This window comes from Balaenoptera physalus, assembly GCF_965194825.1.
Source record: "Balaenoptera physalus genome assembly, chromosome: X".
Classification (NCBI taxonomy): Eukaryota; Metazoa; Chordata; class Mammalia; order Artiodactyla; family Balaenopteridae; genus Balaenoptera; species Balaenoptera physalus.
Genome location: NC_138903.1, coordinates 105,325,055 through 105,340,743, shown reverse-complemented (window position 1 = coordinate 105,340,743; position 15,689 = coordinate 105,325,055). Strand labels below are relative to the sequence as shown.

At 38.5% G+C, this 15,689-nt stretch overlaps 1 protein-coding gene across 5 annotated transcripts in view; it reads left to right on the top strand.

The window, feature by feature from the left end:
• UPF3B (UPF3B regulator of nonsense mediated mRNA decay) overlaps nucleotides 1-15,689 on the top strand; it is a 43,357-nt gene that overhangs the window by 1,760 nt on the left and 25,908 nt on the right. For 3 of the 5 annotated variants that reach the window (XM_082445558.1, XM_082445559.1, XM_082445557.1), the window contains one exon: nucleotides 13,796-13,876. The exons of 1 other annotated variant lie outside the window; for it this stretch is intronic. In XM_082445558.1, the coding sequence (XP_082301684.1) occupies nucleotides 13,818-13,876 (59 nt within the window). In that variant the 5' untranslated portion in view covers nucleotides 13,796-13,817. Of the gene's footprint in view, nucleotides 1-2,779; nucleotides 3,318-13,795; nucleotides 13,877-15,689 lie in introns of those variants that run through there. One more of the 5 variants, XM_082445556.1, reaches the window with a different exon arrangement.

The window sequence follows — 15,689 nt, the reverse complement described above, 5'->3', positions numbered from 1 at the left end:
GCCACCGTATTGGACATGCAGTTCTAGACTGAACTTGTGAACCTGCAGACGGCAAAAATCTAACATTTTATAATCCATTGTCTGAAACTGTGTTCTCACAGACCCTGTAATAGAGCTGATCACGTCCTATTAAAGTTAATCTATGTACCTGTCTTCCCAACTAGTTTGTGAACTCCTCAGTGACTAGGCCAGTGCTTGGCATATAATAAGCACTTAATAAATAAACCCAGAGAGGTTTGAAAAAGGAGATCAGGGCCAAAGCCTTGAACCCAAGCCGAGGAGCTTTGACTATATTCTGTTGGTAATGAGGAGATAGAGACTTGGGGAGGGGAACACAATCAGACTTTTTTTTTTTTTAATGTTACTGTGGTTGCAGGCTATCGGATAGATGGCAGGGAGATGGAAGGCAGGGAGGCCAGTTAGGGCAAATGACCTGTAAATTTTTATTGATCTGACTAGAATTTGGGCTGATCCCAGGAAACAGATGTAAGAATAAATTGTGGGTTAGAGTTTTTATATTCGTATTCGTTAGTCCATTTAAAGATATTCTTTGAGCAAGTACTCTGTCAGGCACCATGCCTGGCATACGGGATATTAGCAAACAAGGTAGACATAGCCCCTTACCTCATGGAGCTGGACATCAAACAGTGCAGGTGTGAAGAGTACAAGAACAAAAGTGCACTGGGTTGATCTCTCAGGATTAAGCCAATCCCAGCCTTTGGGGGAGTTCAGAATCAAACTCACTTGATATAATGTGATAACATTCTTTAACAGAATGTATTAAGTACAGTGGGGATACATGAGAAGCCTAGTGGGAAAATGGCTAAAGAAAGCATCACACAGAAAACAGCATTTAAGAGATGAGACAAAAAACCAGCAGAACAGGAAAGAGGATGTTGTAGAGGCAGATGGAGAAAGAGAAGCTTACACTGAGGTGGAACGCAAAGCAAGACAGTGTTCTAAAAAGTGTCATGGAAAGAAACAGGACAATGAGTAGCAAAAATCAGTGGTGTACTCAAGGTATTTTTCATGTTTACAAAGTTTATGATTAAATTTTTTAAAAGAAATCTTTTTTATTACCTTTAATTAAATGGTACAACTTCATTTCATAGGTGAAAACTAAATAGTTATTCCTACAAATTAAAAAAAAAATTAAATATGGAGGGAGTTCCCTAGTGGCCTAGTGGTTAAGACTCCGGGCTTCCACTGCCGTGGCCCGAGTTCAGTCCCTAGTTGGGGAACTGGGATCCCGCAAGCCTTGTGGCATGGCAAAAAACAAAAAAACAAAAAATATGGGGAGGAAAAGAAAGCGTGCCAGCAGAGATGAGTTGCAGCTGAACTCTGAAGGCGCTAACCTAGTCTGAGAGCTCAGAGGAGGCTCCCCTAGGAGATGACCCTCAAATTGAGACCTGAAAGGGGGGTGGTAGGAAGAGTATCACAGTCAGAGGGTTAGTATATACCAAGGACCTGAAGTGAGAGACTGGCTTCAGCTAAGAACTCCAAGCAGACCAGGATGCTGGAGGAAAAAGACGGATGGTAGTCAGGGCCAAGTCAGCCACCTTGCAAGTCATGTTAAGGACTCTGGACTTTATCAGAAGGGCAAAGGGATGCCATCAAAGGGTTTTAAGAAAGAAAGTAAGATGATCAGATCTGAATTTTAAAAAGATAATTCTGCAGTGTGGGAAATGGATCGTGGAGACCGGACACAAGACAGGGAGATCAGTTAGGAGGCTCGTGCACTAGTCCAGGCGATATGATGGCAGACTGGACTAGACCGGAGGCTGTGGACATTCATTTAATAAATAGTTTTTGAGCACTCACTCTATGCCAGGCATTGATTTAAGCACTGGAGATACAGCCAAAGCAAAAGCACTCAAGTCCCTGCACTCTAGAACTTACATGAGAGAGAGTAACAGAATTATACATGCATAACATATAATAGATTGAGCTAAGTGCTATGAAGAACAATGAAGCAAGGTAAGGGGCTGAGAGTGCGGGGTGGGGGGGCATGTTATTTTATATAGGGTGGTCAGGGAGGGCCTCTTCTGATAAGGTGACATTTGAGCAGAGACCTAAATGAAGCAGATATCTGGGAGAAGAGCATTCCAGACAGAACACCAAGTGCAAAGGCCCTGAGGCAGGAAAGTGCCTGACGTGTCCTAGGAACAGTGAGGAAGAAATGTAATTATCTGTTTTGGGAGCCCGTACAGAGTGGACTGAAGGAAGAGGAAAGAACTCTAAGATTAGATAAGAAAAGTAATGGGGGGGGCGAGGGCAGACTGTGTACAGCCTTATGAGCCATTGTAAGAACTTGAGTTTTTATTCTCAGTGACACGGAGAGTCACTGGGAGGTTCTGAGCAGAGGACTAACATGATCTAACACTGGCTTTAAAAAGGATCCTTCTGGGGCTTCCCTGGTGGCGCAGTGGTTGAGAATCTGCCTGCCAATGCAGGGGACCCGGGTTCAAGCCCTGGTCTGGGAGGATCCCGCGTGCCGCGGAGCAACTAGGCCCGTGAGCCACAATTGCTGAGCCTGCGCGTCTGGAGCCTGTGCTCTGCAACAAGAGAGGCCATGATAGTGAAAGACCCACGCACCGTGATGAAGAGTGGCCCCCACTTGCCACAACTAGAGAAAGCCATCGCACAGAAACGAAGACCCAACACAGCCAAAAATAAATAAATAAATAAATAATTAATTAAAAAAAAAAAAGGATCCTTCTGGAACTTATGGGGGATAATGGAAATGTTTTATATCTTAACTGGGATGTTTGTTACACAGGTGTCTACATTTATCCAAACTCACTGGACTGTACATGTATGTGCGTTTCATTGTATGTGATTATATCTCATTAAGAAACACCTTCAAATCAAAGGAGAAAAAAAAAGAAACTGGTTGCTATGTAGAAAATAAACCAGAGCAGGAGGGTCAAGGGATGAAGCAGAGAGATCAGTTAGAAGGCTACTGCTGTTGGGACTTCACTGGTGGCGCAGTGGATAAGAATCCGCCTGCCAATGCAGGGGACGTGGGTTCGAGCCTGGGTCCGGGAAGATCCCACATGCCATGGAGCAACTAAGCCCGTGCGCCACAACTACTGAGCCTGTGCGCTAGAGCCCACGAGCCACAACTACTGAGCCAGCATGCTGCAACTACTGAAGCCCGTGTGCCTAGAGCCTGTGCTCCACAACAAGAGAAGCCACTGCAATGAGAAGCCTGCGCACTGCAACGAAGAGTAGCCCCTGCTCGCCACAACTGGAGAAAGCCGGCACAGAGCAATGAAGACCCAACGCAGCCAGAAAAAAAAAAAAAGGCTGTCCAGGTGAGAGATGGTAAGTGCCTCAAACCAGGTGGTGGTGAGAAGGGGTCAGATTCTGAATGTAGTTTGAAGGTAAAACTGACAAGTTGTCTTGGCAGGTTAGATATGAGGTGTAAGATAGAAGAGTCAAGGTGACGCCAAGATTTTTGACCTGAGCAACCAGGTGGAAAGTGGTACCACTTAGTGAGATGGAGAGAGGCACATAGAGAAAAGTGCATAAAACACAACTTTGCAGCATAACAAGTAGTTACATAGGAACCCCTTGCATAACCACCACCCAGGTCAAGAAATACAAAACTGACAACACTCAAGAAGCCCATCACATTATCCAGATTCTCCAGATCACACACACAGGTAACCACTATGCTGATTTTTATGGTAATCACTCCCTTGCTTTTTTTCCATTGATCTTCCTCTTTGGCTATTTATCTCTCCTTCCCTCTCGCCCAACCAAGAATAATGTATACTTAATGTCTTTTGTTTATCTCCCATGTACTCTTCTTTGTAACAGCTTTATTGAGATATAATTCACATATCATATAATTCACCATTTTAAAATATGCACTTGAGTGGCTTTTAGTGTATTCACAAGGTTGTGCAACCATCACCACTATCTAATTTCAGAAAATTTTCAATACTTCAAAAAGCAAAGCAATACCCTACACCTGAAACTAACACAACATTGTAAATCAACTATACTCCAATAAAATTTTTAAAAATTTTTAAAAATTTGCTAATAAAAAAAAAATAGAAAGAAAAGCATACCCATTAGCAGTCACTCTCCATCCCCCCAGGCAGCCAGTAATCTCCTGTCTCTACATATTTGCCTCTTCTGGACATTTCATATCAATGGAATCATATAATATGTGGCCTTTTGTGACTGCCTGCTTTCACTGAGCATGCTCTCAACGTTCATCCATGTTGTAGAGTATATCAATGCATTCCTTAAGGGGGCTGAATAATATTCCATTTTATGGTTATACTATATTTTGTTTATCCATTCATCAGTTGGTGGACTTTGGGTTGTTTCCACATTTTGGCTATTATGAATAATGATACATTCATGTACACACATTTTTGTGTGTATGTGCATCTTGATTTCTCTTGGGGAGATACCTAGAAGTGGAAATTCTGAGTCATATGGTAACTGTTTAACCTTTTTTAAAACATTTTTTTTTAACAAGTGAAATTTACATAACAAGAAATTAACCGGTTTAAAAGGAACAGTTTGGGGCTTCCCTGGTGGCGCAGTGGTTAAGAATCCGCCTGCCAATGCAGGGGACACGGGTTCGAGCCCTGGTCCGGGAAGATCCCACATGCCGCAGAGCAACTAAGCTCATGCGCCACAGCTACTGAGCCTGCGCTCTAGAGCCTGTGAGCCACAACTACTGAGCCCAAGTGCCACAACTACTGAAGCCCATGCGCCTAGAGCCTGTGCTCCACAACAAGAGAAGCCACCGCAATGAGAAGCCTGCGCACCGCAATGAAGAGTAGCCCCCGCTCGCCGCAACTAGAGAAAGCCCGCACACAGCAACGAAGACCCAACACAGCCAAAAATAAATAAAATAAATAAATTTATTAAAAAAAAAAAAAAAGGAACAGTTTGGTGACATTACCTCTATATAATTCCAAAACATTTTCATCACTCCAGAAGAAAACCTCATACCCATTAAGCAAATGCTCCTTATTCTCTCCTCCCAGCATCTCCTGGCAACCACCAATATGCATTCCGTTTCTGTGGATTTAGCTATTCTAGATACTTCATATAAATAGAATCATATAATATGTAGTCTTTTGTGTCTGGCTTTCACTTAACATAATGTTTTCAAGGTTCACTCACATTGTAGTATGTATCAGAACTTCCTTTTTGAGGCTGAATAATATTCCATTGTATGTATATACCACAATTTATTATCCATTCATCTGTTGATGGACATTTTTTATTTTCCACCTTTTGGCAATTGTGAATAGGGCTGCTCTGAAAATGTGTACATATCTCTGAGTACCTGTTTTTCAATTCTTTTGAGTATTCACCTAGGAGTAGAATTGCTGGGTCATATGGTAATGCTATCTTTTTTTTTTAATTTTTTTATTTTTGGCCGCGTTGGTTCCTCGTTGCTGCACGTGGGCTTTCTCTACTTGTGGTGAGCAAGGGCTACTCTTCATTGTGGTGCACAGGCTTTTCATTGCGGTGGCTTCTCTTGTCGCGGAGCACGGGCTCTAGGCGCGCGGGCTCAGTAGTTGTGGCTCACGGGCTCTAGAGCACAGGCTCAGTAGTTGTGGCGCACAGGCTTAGTTGCTCTGCAGTATGTGGGATCCTCCTGGACCAGGGATCGAACCCGTGTCCCCTGCATTGGCAGGCGGATTCTTAACCACTGTGCCACCAGGGAAGTCCCTGGTAATGCCATCTTTAACTTTTTGAAGAACTGGCAAACTGTTTTCCACAGCAGCTGTGCCATTTTATATTCCTGCCAGCAATGTAAGAGGGCTCCAATTTCTCCACATCACCAGCACTTATTTCCCTTTTTTTTTAATAGCAATCCTAGTAGCTGTGAAGTGGTATCTCATCATGGCTTGGATTTGTACTTCCCTAATGACTAATGACGACCATCTTTACATGTGCTTGTTAGCCATCTGTATGTCATCTTTGGAGAAATGTCTATTCAAGTCCTTTACCCATTTTTTAATTGGGTTTTTTGACTTTGGGTTGTTCAGTTGTAAGAGTTCTTTATGTATTCTGGATACCAGGCCCATATCAGATATATAATTTGCAAATATCTTCTCCCAATCTGTGGGTTGTCTTTTTACTTTCTTGTTGGTATTCTTTGAAGCACAGAAGGTTTTAATTTTGATGAAGTGCAATTTAACCATTTTTCTTTTGTTATTCATGCTTTTGGCATCACATCTGAGAATACATAAATCTGATAAATAAATCTGAAGTCATAGAGATTTACCCCTATGTTTCCAAGAGTTTTATAGTTTTAGCTCTTACATTTAGGTTTTTGATCCAATTTGAGTTCATTTTTGTGTATGGCATGAGATAAGGGTTTGGTTTCATTCTTTGGCCTGTGGCTATCCAGTGACGTAGCACCATTTGTTGAAAAGACCATTGAATGTTCTTGTCAGTCTTGTAAAAATATCAGTTGACCATAGACAGATGGGCTTGTTTCTGGACTCTCAATTCCATTCCATTTATCTATATATCTATTTTTATGCCAGTACCGCAACGTCTTGATTACTGTTGTTTTGTAGAAAGTTTTGAAAACAGGAAGTGTGAGCCCTCCTATTGTTTTGGATATTCTGGATCTCCTGCAATTCCTTATGAATTCCTTATGAATGTTTGAGTCAGCTTGTCAATTTCTACAAATAAATCAGCTGGAATTTTGATAGAGATTGCATTGAATCTGTAGGTCAACTTAGGGAGCACTGCCATCTAAATAATATTAATTAATATCGTGAATTCCCTGGCAGTCCGGTGGTTAAGACTCCACACTTTCACTGCTGAGGGTCTGGGTTCAATCCCTGGTCAGGGAATTAATACCCTGCAAGCCTCATGGTGACGTGGCCAAAATAAGTAAAGTAATTTAAAAAATTAATGTTAATCTTCTAATCAGTGAACACAGGATGTTTTTCTATTCATTTTAATCTTTAATTTCTTTTACAGTTATTCATGGTATTCATTTATAATCCTTTTTATCTTTATAAGATCATCAGTAATGTCCCCTCTTTTCTTTTTTTGGCCGCGCCACACAGCTTGTGGGATCTTAGTTCCCCGATCAGGGACTGAACCCAGGCCCTGCAGTGAAAGTGCCGAGTTCTAACCACTGGACAGCCAGGTACTTCCCTATTCATTTCTGATTCTAGTAATTTGAGTCCTCTCTCTTTTGCTATTTATTTATTTAGTCAATCTAGCTAAAAGTTTACCAATTTTATTGATCTTTTCAAAGAACCAGCTCTGGTTTCATTGATTTTTCTCTATTGTTTTTCTGTTCTCTCTTTCATTAATTTCCCCTCTAATCTTTATTATTCCCTTCCTTCTGCTTGCTTTAGGTTTAGTTGGAAAAGACACTTTTCCAGTGTGTTAAAGTAGAAAGTTAGGTGATTAATTTGAGATTTCTCTTTTTTTAATGTACAGATTTAAAGCTATAAATTTCCCACTAAGCACTACTTTTGCTGCATCTCATAAGTTTTGGTATGTTGTGTCTTCATTTCATTCATCTCAAAGTATTTTCTAATCTTCCATTTGACTTCTTTGATTCATTGATTGTTTTAGAGTATGTTTTTTAATTTCCACATATTTATAAATTTTCCAGTTTTTCTTCTGTTATTGACTTCTAATTTCATTCCACTGTAGCTAGAGAACATACTTTGTATTCTTTCTGTCCTTTTAAATTTATTGAGGTTTGTTTTATGGCCTTTCATTTGGTCCATTCTAGAGAATGTTCCATGTACACTTGAGAAGAATGTACATTCTCTTGTTGGGTGGAGGGTTCTAAGAGTGGGATGTGTCTCTTAGATCTATTTGGTTTATAGCGTTGTTAGATTTTTCTATTTCTGTGTTGATCTTCTGCCTACTTATTCTATCCATTATTGAAAATGGGGTATTGAAGTCTCAAAAATTATTTAATTGTCCATCTCTCCCTACATTCCTGTCAGTTTTTCCTTCATGTATATTGGTGCTCCTTTACTAAGTGCATATATTTTATAATTGTTATATCTTCTCGATGGATTGACCCCTTTATCATTATAGAATGTCCCTCTTTATCTGTAGTAACATTTTTTTTGTTTTAAAGTCTATTATATCTGATATTAGTATAGCCATTTCAGCTCTCTTGTGGTTGCTGTTTACATGATATATCTTTTTCAGCCTATTTAGATCTTTGACTCTAAAGCGTGTCCCCCGGGAATTCCCTGGCGGTCCAGTGGTTAGGACTCCTTGCTTCCACTGCAAGGGGCACAGGTTCAATCCCTGGTTGGGGAGCTAAGATGGCACACACCCCCCCAAAAAAAAATGTCTCCTGTAGACAGTAACAGTTGGATCTTGTTTTTTTTACCCAGTGTGACAAACTTTATCTTTTGCGTTGTTTAATCCATTTACATTTACTGTTACTGTTGATAGAGTTGAATGTATGTTTGTATTTTGCTTTTTTTCATTTATGTTCCTCTATTCCAACTTCACTGCTTTCTTTTGCATTAAGTAAATATTTTTCTAATATAGCATTTTAACTTCTTTAATGATTTTTTCACATTTTTGGAATTATTTCCCTAATGGCAGCTCTAGGGTTTACCATTCATGTCTTTTTTTTTTTGGCTGTGCTGGGTCTTCATTGCTGTGCACGGGCTTTCTCTAGTTGCGGCAAGCATGGGCTACTTCACTGCCGTGCTTCGGCTTCTCATTGCGGTGGCTTCTCTTGTTGTGGAGCACAGGCTCTAGAGTGCATGCCACAACTACTGAGCCTGCATGCCACAACTACTGACACCCGTGCGTCTAAAGCCCATGCTCCGCAACAAGAGAAGCCACTGCAATGAGAAGCCCGCTCACCACAACAAAGAGTAGCCCCTGCTCACCACAACTAGAGAAAGCCCGTGCACAGCAACGAAGACCCAATGCAGCCAAAAATAAAATTAATTAATTAATTTTAAAAAAAGAAATATATCCTTTATAAAAAAAAAATTCAGCTTCAGATTTATACTAATTTATTTCCAGTGAGATATAAAACATTCCTATATACTTCTATTCCCTTTTACCCCTTTTTGTGATATTACTGTTACACATATTACATCTATAAATGTAAAACTAATAATACATTATTATATTACTTTATATAATTTTATGACTTTTACAGGAGCTAAGAAAAGAAAGGAGAACAAGTATATATTTATACCTTCTGTTATATTAACCTTCTTTTTATCATTTTTGATTCTCTTTATTTGTTCTGGTAGATCTGAGTTACCATCTGGAATCATTTCCTTAGCCCAATACATCTTTGTTCCACCCACCTCCTTTGTGCTATTATTGGAAAATATATTACATTTCTATATGTTATAGGCCCAACAATACACTATAGACATATCATTTTCTACAGTTAATATATAAACTGGTTAAGAGAAGAAAGGAGAAGAAATATGCATTTATACTGTCTTTAATAATTATACAACTACTGTTGGTTTGTAACCTCAGGAGTTCCCCAGGTGAAATCTGAAATTCGCCCCCTTACACAGAGGGTAAGGAGATACCAATGAAAGAGGCAGACCACTCCAGATTTGTAGGTGGCAGTCTTAATAAGCAAGGGAACTTACATAGGAGGCTTGTCTTGGGTGGTTGCAAGCTAAGTAAATCTCTTCATCCACCCACTAGAATCTTAAAAGTTTACATAGAGGCCTTAACAGGGTTCAGTCACATATTCAGTCCAGGTGGTCTCAACAATTCAGCATTACTCTCTCAAGGCTACATTCTTGAAATGGCACCTAGTGTGGGAATGGTGGGTAGAATACATATTCCACTGACTCGGGTAGTGGGGGGATAAGGAGCCTCTAATTACCTGGGTCCAGCTTTTGGGTCAACCAACAATCACATCTTGATGACCTCCTCCAACAATTACCTTTACCTTTGTTCTTTGGGGTTTTTTGTATGGATTTGAACTAATATCTGGGGTCACTTGATATCAGCCTAAAAAACTTCCTATTTCTTGTAAGGTAGGTCTACTAGCAATGAAGTCTCTCAGTTTTTATATACCTGGGAATGTCTTTATTTCACCTTCATTTTTGAAAGATAGCTTTGCTCAATACAGGTTTCTTAGCTGACTGTCTTTTTTTTTTCTTTGAGCACTTTGAATATATTGTCCCACTTTCTTCTGGCCTCCATTGTTTCTGATAAAAAGTCAGCTTTTAATCCTATTGGGATTCCCTTGTAAATGATGAGTCATTTTTCTTTTGCTGCTTTCGAGATTTGTTCCTTGTCTTTATATTTCAGCATTTTTATTATGATGTGTCTGTTTATGGATCTTTTTGCATTTGTTTTACTTGGAGTCCATTGAGCTTCCTAGATGGGTAGATTGTTTTTCAATAAATTCAGGAAAGTTTTTAGCCATTATTTCTTCAAATATCTTTTTTTCCCTCCTTTCTCCCACTCCTCTCTTTCTGGTACTTCTGCTACGTATATGTTGGTGTGCATAATGGTGTTCCATATTTCTCTGAGGCTCTTCATTTTTCTTCATTCTTTTTTCTCTCTATTCTTTGGATTGCATAATCTCTATGGATATATCTTCAAGTTTATTAATTCTTTCTTCTGCCAATTCAAATTTACTGTGGAGACCTGTTATATAGGCAGAATTGTTTCCCTCCCAAAAGTCGTATGTTGAAACCGCCAGTACCTCAGAATATGACTATATTGGGAGATAGGGCCTTTAAAAAGGTGACTAAGGGGGAGGGATAAATTGGGAGGTTTACACACTACTATATATAAAATAGATAACTAATAGGGACCTACTGTATAGCACAGGAAACTCTACTCAATACTCCATAATGACCAGGACTTCCCTGGTGGTCCAGTGGTTAAGACTCCATGCTCCCAACGCAGGGGGCCGGGGTTCGATTCTTGGTCAGGGAACTAGATCCCGCATGCCACAACTAAGACCCGGCACAGCCAAATAAATAAATAAATAAATATTTTAAAAATACTCTGTAATGACCTATATGGGAAAAGAATCTAAAAAAGAATGGATATATGTATACGTATAACTGATTCACTTTGCTGTACAGCAGAAACAAACACAACATTGTAAGTCAACTATATGCCAATAAAATTTTTTTTTAAATTGATTGGGAGTTTGGGATTGACCTATGCACACTGCTATATTTAAAATAGATAACCATGGAGGGCTTCCCTGGTGGCGCAGTGGTTAAGAATCCGCCTGCCAATACAGGAGACATGGGTTCGAGCCCTGGTCCAGGAAGATCCCACATGTCGCGGAGCAACTAGGCCCGTGCGCCACAACTACTGAGCCTGCGCTCTAGAGCCCACGAGCCACAGCTACTGAAGCCCGCGCGCCTAGAGTCCGTGCTCTGCAACGAGAGAAGCCACTGCAATAAGAAGCCTGTGCACCACAACGAAGAGTAGCCCCTGCTCGCCGCAACTAGAGAAAGCCTGTGCACAGCAACAAAGACGCAATGCAACCAAAAATAAATAATAAATTAATAAATTATTTTTAAAAATAAAAAAATAATAAAAATAAAACATAACCAACAAAGACCTACTGTAAAAAAATTAAAAATTAAAACTCAGTGGGATGAATTGGGAGACTGGGATTGACATATATACACTAATATGTATAAAATAGATAACTAATAAGAACCTGCTGTATAAAAATAAAATAAAATTCAAAAAAGCATTAAAACTTAAAAAAAAAGGTGACTAAGTTAAAACAAGACTGTTAGGGTGGGCCCTAATCTAATCTGAGTGGTGTCCTAATTTTTTTTCTTCCAGTATTATTGAGATATAAATGATATACAGCACTGTGTAAGTTTAAGGTATACAGCATAATGATGTGACTTACATACATCATGAAATGATGACCACAATAAGTTTAGTGAACATCCGTCATTTCATATAGATACAAATTTAAAGAAATAGAAAAAAATTTTTTCCTTGTGATGAGAACTCTTAGGATTTACTCTCTTAACAACTTTCATATATAACACACAGCAGTGCTAATTATATTTATCATGTTGTACATTACATCCCTAGTACTTATTTATCTTATAACTGGAAGTTTATACTGTAAACAGAGAATGTGGCCTGCCGTTCCAGTTCTACAAGGATCAAGTCATTGGCCACTGCAGTCACTGACCTACAAGGACACCCTGAAAGGAATTCAGGATGAAGCATTGTGTGTTTTGGATATATGGGCCCCTGGATAGTTAAAATGCATATGTAAGGAAAAATTTCAATGACACCATATGCTCGCACCTTCCCATACTTAGAAAAGTACTAAAATCATTGACTGAGATATTTGATCCTCATGAGCAGTAAACCTTTACCGAGATCTTGACTGCACTATATATACTGGCTCTTCCCCTACCTCTTCGGAACTGTTTCTCAGAGCTATCTGACGGGCTGTCTCCTGGGCTACAGTCCTCAGTAAGACACGGAATAGACTCAACTCACAGTTCTTACATTGTATGTGTTTTTTCCAGTAGCTTTAGACTACTTTCATCCAACTCCCCCCCCCCAACTCTGGTAACCACAAATCTGATCTTTTTTTCTATGAATTTGTTTGTTTTTGAAGTATAATTGACCTACAACACTATGTTAGTCGCTGGTATACAACATAGTGATTCAATATTTATATACATTTCAAAATGATCACCATGATAAGTCTACTTACCATTGAGCAGTATCCTTATGAGAAGAGGAAATTTGGATACAAAAACAAACATGTTAAAGCATTAAAAAAGATGGGTTTGAAAAATATACAAATAGAAATTTTATCAGCATATCTGTCTTCTACCCACTAGATGCCAGTAGCACTCTCCTGGTTGTAACAACTAAAAAAATATCATTAAATTTTGAACAAAGTTTAAAAATTATGGACTAGACACAGTCAAGGAAAGAATCACTGAATTGGAATACATATCTGAAGAAATGACCTGGAACCCAACACAGTAAACCAATGAAAAAAAAAGGAAAACCTGGTTACGTGGTAGGGGGAATGAGACATTCTAACACACATCTAATAGGGAGTCAAGAAGGAGAGAATGGGAAACAGACAATATTTGAAGAGATAACAATTGAGAAATTTTTAGAAATAAAGTAAATCTTCAAGCTAAAGGAGCAACCTTAAGTACTTAGCAAGATAAATAATAACAAATCCACATCTGACATGTTGTAGTAAAATTGCAGAGCATCAAAAACAGAGAAAATCTTAAAAGATAAGAGAGGTAGAGTACCCAAAAAGTAACAAAAGAAGAATAACTACAGACTTCTCAAAAAAAAAAAAGATACCAGAGATGATAGAATAAGGTGATAAAATAATATCTTCAAAGTGCTGAAGAAAATAAGTCAATCAGGAATTCTATATTCATTCAACAAACTCAGCAAGTGCAATGAATTTATTTTTTAAAAACTCTGCACCTTCTACTTGCCAGGTATTTTTCTAAACGCTTGGGATACATAGTGAATGAAATAGACAGAAATCCATGCCCTCATGGAATTGACATTCTAGTGGGGAGAGATAGGAAATAAACAATAAACAAATAGGTGAATTATGTAATAGGTAAAAACAAGTAAGGGAATTGATACTGCCTGGGGCAGGAAATGGTTTGAAAGTTATTAAAGGGTCACCTCATTAAGAATGTGACATTGGAGCAAAGGTGAGGTACTTGGTTAAATGTATCCAGCTAAATTTTCATTTGAGAATGAAAGAGAAATAACAGCATTTTTAGATATATAAAGCTTGTGGGCATTTACTATTTATTCACAGACCCTCACTGACAACTATTAAAATGAAGATTTTTGCAAGAAGGAAATTGAACCCAAAAAGGAGAACAAACAAAAAGAAATGGTGAGTAAAGACTTTGTAAAATCTAAATATGTACTAACTGTTAATATAAAAAGGGGAGGTTAAAAAAATGAAACCCAAATACCTTACAACCATAACAGAAAAGTGGATGGTGTGATTGGAAGGACTGGAGTTAAAGCACTGGAAACTCCATCTATCAACTCTAAACTCATTAAAAATTAAACATGCATGTTGAAATTTTAAATCAATACTAAAAAGACAGCAAAAACATACATCTAAAAACTAAAAACACAACCCTAAATAGCCAACGAGTTAATGAGAACATCCTAATGAAAATCATGAAAAAGTTAAAACTGAATAACAATAAAATACATATAAAAAACATGGGAGAGGCATCTAAAATGGAATCATGAAGAAAATTTAGTGTTAAGTGCACCTCTAAAAATATTCCAAATTAATGCATAAAGCATTCAATTCATGAAGCTAGAGAAAGAGCAGAACATCCCTAAGATAGAGGGAAAAAAATAATAATAAAGAGCAAAATTAATAAAACAAACACCCCAAAAAAATGGGGATCATCAACAAAACCAAAAGCTGGTTCTTTGAAAAGACTAATGTAACAGACATACCTCTATCAAGATTGACCTACTGGGACTTCCCTAGTGGTCCAGTGGTTAAGAATCCACCTCCCAATTCAGGGGACGCAGGTTCGATCTCTGATCTGGGAACTAAGATCCCACATGCCACGGGGCAACTAAGCCGGCATGCTGCAACTACCAAGGCCGCATGCCACAACTAGAGAGAAGCCCGTGCACCGCAACGAAAGATCCCGAGTGCTGCAACTAAGACCCGACTCAGCCAAAAATAACTTTTAAAAAACAAATAAATATAATTTAAAAAAAGATTGACCTATTAAAAAGATTAAAGGTATACATAAATAATATTGAAAAAAGATATAACTACAGATCTGATTTAAATTTAAAGCCATATAGAACACTTTGGAAACATGTTTTCATCTCCACAACACTCTGAAATCCCACTAAAATGATAATGGATAAAAGATATGGACCCACAAGGACATAAAACTTGCTTAGCTGAATGGAGGAATTATGAGACTAAGTACACGCATGGGGAAAGCCAACAGGAAATAAGCCAGTTTGTGCTGCAGAAACCCAGAAAAGTTCAGGAACTGAAGGCATCAGCATAAACAGTATTTCATGTTACGTGCAACAACTGTAATGTGCTAGGAAAAGATCTATGATTTCTATCAGTCAAACTCACAAGTACTGCTAATATTGCTATGGTTTGTTGTCTACATTCATAATTGAAGGAAATGCTAAATTTCATTTAATGGTTAGTGAAAATAAAGATGGGATTTTTTTCCATCCAATTTCACAAATTCACCATATGCACAACCTATGACCCAGCAATTCCACTCTTAGGTATACACTCAACAGAAATCCTTGTGTGAAGAATCATGTACAAAAATGTACATAATAGCCAAAAATTGGAAACAACCCAAATAGTCAAAAACAGAATGACATCCAGTAGACAGGGGAATCCAAGAAAGGCAAAATGAAGTCCCAGGAAAACATCTGTGTAGCAGGCCTAAAGATCAAACAATCCTTACAGGAGTAGAAGGGTAGATGACAGGAGGAAATATGTCTCCAAATAGAAAACAAAAACAAAAACTAGTAGATTACCTGATTTGTTTGACCTTATGGAGTATGGCTTTACATCTCTGGAAGGGTTTGGCAGAAAAATTAGTAATAGGTAATACAAGGAAACAAATCAGTCAAACTAACTAACCAAAATAGGAATTCCCTGGCAGTCCAGTGGTTGGGATTCCACACTT